This window comes from Dromaius novaehollandiae, chromosome 22 (genome assembly GCF_036370855.1).
Source record: "Dromaius novaehollandiae isolate bDroNov1 chromosome 22, bDroNov1.hap1, whole genome shotgun sequence".
NCBI classification, from domain to species: domain Eukaryota; kingdom Metazoa; phylum Chordata; class Aves; order Casuariiformes; family Dromaiidae; genus Dromaius; species Dromaius novaehollandiae.
Window position 1 is genome coordinate 10,162,832 of NC_088119.1, and position 4,617 is coordinate 10,167,448.

General features: G+C 72.1%; 1 protein-coding gene across 2 annotated transcripts; it reads right to left on the bottom strand.

The window, feature by feature from the left end:
* Positions 1-205: 205 nt before the first annotated feature.
* NEUROD2 (neuronal differentiation 2) lies at positions 206-4,281 on the bottom strand. Of its 2 annotated transcripts, none has more exons than XM_064524703.1 (2): positions 4,044-4,281; positions 206-2,796 (listed from the first exon to the last, which is right to left on the bottom strand). In XM_064524703.1, exon 2 carries the CDS (start codon positions 2,789-2,791, stop codon positions 1,721-1,723), a length of 1,071 nt encoding a protein of 356 aa, XP_064380773.1. In that variant the 5' UTR covers positions 2,792-2,796; positions 4,044-4,281; the 3' UTR covers positions 206-1,720. The 2 variants fall into 2 exon arrangements, with proteins under 2 accessions (XP_064380773.1, XP_064380774.1); XM_064524704.1 differs by lacking the exon at positions 4,044-4,281 and adding an exon at positions 3,406-3,475.
* Between the last annotated feature and the right edge of the window lie 336 nt (positions 4,282-4,617).

The following is a 4,617-nucleotide window of genomic DNA, read 5'->3' on the forward strand; positions in this document are numbered from 1 at the left end:
GTCGGGGGGGGGGCCGCCGCCCCCGCCGTCCCCGGGGGGACCCCCGCGGGCAGCGCCGCGGTATTTCAGCGCCGCCGCAGCGCGGGCCCCGCACTGGGTCGCGGAGCCGCCGGCGGCCGCAGCGGCGGCGCGGGGCGGGGGTCGGGTCGGCCGCCCCCGGGGCCCCGTCGGGCGGGTCGCGAGGAAAGCGGCGGACGCGGCGGGGTCAACATTTAATATTTATTAATCGCCGTCGTAGGACGCTCGTTAATTACAGGTTTGACTCGAATCACAACCGACCGCGGCTCGGGGCACGTCCGAGGAGTCCTGGCGGCGCCGCCCCGGCGGGGAGCGCGGCGGCGGCGGCGGCGGCGGCTGCGAGCGTCCGGCGGGCCGGGCCGCCCCGGGGGACCGATGCATGCAGTGTCGCCGGGCGTCCCGGCCCCGCGCCCGCGCTCCGCCGCCCCGCAGTGTCCGCGGCGGCGGGGACGGCGCGCCCGGGCGCGGCTCCCGGCGCGGCCCCGCCGGGGCGCGGGGAGGGGGGGGCTCTTGCATATCGTTGGCCATAAATATTTATTAATCGAAATGAAACGGAACAGAAACACGAAAGCACTTCTGGTGTCGGACAGGCGGGTCCCCTTTGCTACAACTGTTTTTTTTTGTTTTTTGTTTTTTTTTCAGGTTTTTTGCAAAACTTTTTTTTTTCGTTTTTAAAACATTTCTCAGAAATTCTCCTCCTCCCTGTTCTCTAAAAATGCTGGTTTGTCTAAGGTGGTGCGGGCAGCTTCAAAAATAGCGTTATCTCTGGTTTACCGGCATCTCCTGACCGAAGGAATGCATCAAAACTGGGACAAATACAAACGCAACGGGCTCGGCGCGCCCGCCGGCTCCCGGGAGCCGAGCGGGGCCGCGGCGCCCCGGGCCGCCCCGCCGGGAGCCCCGCCGGGCCGCGGCCGCGGCCCCGCTCCCGCTTGCATAGCTGCGGGCTGCCCTGCCGTGCGCGGCCCCGGCGCCGCCAGCTCGGGAACACCGGGGCGGCTCCGCATTTTTTTTTTCCTTTTTTTTTTTTTTTCCGTTTCAAGTTTTTAAAACAGGTAAAAAACGTCCTGACACACGCGCTGCGAGAGGAGCTCCCGGGCACCGGGGGCGGAGAGCCCCGGCGCCGGGGGGCCGGGGCCGGGGCCGGGAGCGGGGCCGGGGCCCCCCCAAAGCAAAGTGCATCTCTGAGCGTCCGCCGGGCCGTGCCTGCTTGCATAGATAGAAATATTGGTATCTCCGTTTCGCCTCTTTATTGCTTCGGAAAGTTTCGCTCCACGCCGCAGCGCGGGTCTCCTCTCGCTCCCACGGGCCGGGGGCAGCGGGTGTCCAATGCTCGGGGGGGCTCACGGCGCCGAAAGGAAGAAACGGCCCCAAACGGGGGGGGGATTAAAAAAAAAAAAAAAGGAATTAAAAAGCAAACGACGCGGCCCGACCCAGCGCCCCGGGCCGGACCGGGCTCCCGGGCGCTTCTCCGCCGGCCCCGCCGCTGGCCGGGGGGAGCCGAAGGCAGCGCTCGGCGCGACCCCCCCCCCCCTCGGAGAGAGGGAAAAAAAAAAAAAAACCTCCAAAAAAAGCACTTCGTGCCCGCGGGGCCCGGGGACCCGCCGCCGGGGCCGGGTCCCCCTATTGCACCAAAGCCCGCGGCGGCGTCCGGGGCCCGGGGGGGCGGCGGGGGCGGCGGCCGCGTGTGCCGGCGGCGGGGTTAGTTGTGGAAGAAGGCGTTGAGCTCCTCGTACATGGGGCCCCGCTCGTGCGGGAGGTGCATGTCGTAGGGGAAGATGTTCTCGGAGTGGACCCCCCCGCGCATCCCCGACGAGCCGAAGACCAGGTTGTGGCCGGAGGGCCGGGAGCCGGGCAGGGCCGAGTAGTGCATAGAGTAGTGGTAGCTTTTCTCGTGGTCGGGGGAAGAGTCTTGCTTGAGGGAGAAGTTGCCGTTAATGCACAGCGGGGGGCTGAGCCCGCCGTCGTACTCGGAGCTGTTGTAGTCGGGCGACGCGTTGCCGTAGAGGCTCTCGTAGGCGGAGGCGCAGTACGCGTGTGTCCGTAGCCCGTGGGCGCCGGGCCCGGCGGCGGGCGGGCACTGCGCCGCGGCCAGCCGCGAGCAGGGGTAGGGGTAGGGGTGCACGGCGAAGGAGGCGTTGGGGCCGTGGTAGCGGCCCGCCTCCTGGCCCTGCTCCGTGAGGAAGTTGCGCGAGTTGAGCTGCAGGCAGCCGGCCACCAGGTTGGTGGTGGGCTGCGAGAGCCCCTTGCACAGAGTCTGCACGTAGGAGACCAGGTCGGGCCGCTTGCCCGAGCGCAGGATCTCGGAGAGCGCCCAGATGTAGTTCTTGGCCAGGCGCAGCGTCTCGATCTTGGAGAGCTTCTGCGTCTTGGAGTAGCAGGGCACGACCTTGCGCAGGTTGTCCAGGGCCGCGTTGAGGTCGTGCATGCGGTTGCGCTCGCGGGCGTTCGCCTTCTGCCGCCGCAGCTTGGAGCGCTCCAGCCGCGCCTTGGTCATCTTGCGCTTCTTGGGGCCGCGCTTCTTGGGCCGGTCGCCCTCCGCCTCCTCCAGGCCTTCCTCCTCCTCCTCCTCCTCCTCCTCGTCCCCTCCTAGCTCCCCTTCCTCCTTGCTCTCCCCCAGGGAGCCCTCGGGCGGCTCCTCCGGCAGGGCGCAGCCCTTACCCTTCCGCTCCTCCTTGTCGCTCCGGGCATCGTCCTCGCACTCCTCGGCCCAGCTGGAGAATTTCTGAACTTCGGGGATGAGGCTGGGCTCGCTGAACAGTCGCGTCAACATGATGGCTGGAGCGGGGGCAAAGAGCGAGCGTTACCCGCGGCGGACGCCGCCCGGCCCCGGCCCCGGTCCGGCCCCGGTCCGGCCCCGGCGCCGCCGCCCCGGCGGTCCCCCGCGGCGGGGCCGGTGCTCCCGGGCCCCGAGCGGCGGCGGCGCCGCTCCCCGCTCCGGGGAAGCCGCGGGGGGCGACGGCCTCGCCGCTGCGCCGCCGGCTCGGCCCGGGGGCCGTTTCCCCGGGCGGCGGCGGGGCCCCGCGGCCCCGGGGCGGCGGAGATCCGCGGCCGGCGCGGGCAGAGCCGCCGCTCCCGTTTTCCCGAGGAAACGGGCGCGCCGCTCCCAAAATGCGACGAAAACGAATTGGCCGCGGGGCCGCCCGCCGCCGCCGCCCGCCCGGGCTCGCCGGCCCGGGGGGCACCGGGGCACCCTCGGGGCACGGCGCCGCGCCGCGGCCCCCCCGCCCCGGCCCCGCCGCGGCCGCGACCGCCGCCCCGCTCCTCCTCGCCGGTGTCGGGCCGCGGTTCCGCAGCCGCGGCCCCCCCCCCCGCCGCCCCCGGCTGCGGCCGCCTCGGCGCCCCCGCCCCGGTGCCCAGCCGGGGCCGCGGGTCCCGCTTTGACACCTCCAACTTTTCCCCGCCGCGGGCGCGGAGCGGCCCCGGCCGCGGCTCCGCCAGCGCCGTCCCGGGGCCGCAGCGGCGAGCGGCGGCCGCGGCCCCCGCCGCCGCCCCGGCGCGGCCAGCGCTGCCCGGGCCCCCCCCCCCGGCGCGGGGCCCCCGCGGGCTGCGGCGGCGGCGGAGGGCGGCGGCGGCGGCGGGGCGGCCCCCGGGGCCGGGCGGCGCGGGGGGCCGGGGCGGGGGGCGCCGCCCGGGGCGGCGGCCGGGGGCGCGGCGGGGGCGCGGGGAGGCGGCTCGGCCGCGCCGGGGCCCCCGGGGGCGGCGGCGCCGCGGCTCCGCGCCGCTTTCGTTGGTGCGCGGCGGCCGGCGCTGCCCGCCGCGGCCCGCCGGGACCGCGACTCGGCGGGGGCCCCGGCACGGCCGGCAGCGGGGGGGCCGCGGCCGCCAGCGCCGCGGGGCTTCGCGGGGCAGAGCGCTGCGCGGGGCCGGGCGGCATCGGGGGCAGCCGGGCGGGGAGAGGAGCGGGAGCAGGGGAAAAAAGGGCGAGACGCGGAGGAGAAACAAAATCAACATGGAAGTTGCTTTTTCTCCATTCAAGTTTCCTCCGCTGCCCTCCCCAGCCCTCCACTTCTTACATAACTCACCTTCGGCGCTGACTGGAGGAATTCTTATTTCATTGTTCCCAGCATCTTCTGGGACCAGGACGCGGCTCCTTGAGGTGCTCCAGCCTCCTGCAGTCCTCTATCCAAAAGGAGGCGAGAGTGGCATCTCTACCCAGCAAAGGGGGTACCAGCTCTGCTGCCAGTGCCATATGGTTGGCACGTCATGCGCGAGAGCTATCACATGAGAGCTAATGATTGACATGCGCTTGCATTCAGGGAGATTTGTCTCTCTGGGGAAGGAGGACTCGCCATCTGTCACTCTGTACTCAAAAAAAAAACCCTTCCAAATCTACAGATCTGCCTACACGCCGCAAAATGGGACCTGGGCGAGATGAACACGATAGCAGGGCTGGGGCTGAACAATGGAGCGCGCGGCAGGGCGGCGGGGGAGCCGTGCCACCGCGGGCCGGCCCGCGCGTGCCGGGGGCGGCCGGGCGGGCGCCGGGGCGCGGGGGGGACGCCGCGGGGACCTCGCCGCGAGCTGGCATCTGCGCCTCGCCGCAAAATGGCACGGCGGCTCGCCCGGCTCCCTCCCCGCCCTCCGCCACCGGCTGAG

What these genes read in the sequence shown, in the direction of transcription:
- NEUROD2 (XM_064524703.1), bottom strand. Translation starts at nt 2,791, where the DNA reads ATGTTGACGCGACTGTTCAGCGAGCCCAGCCTCATCCCCGAAGTTCAG.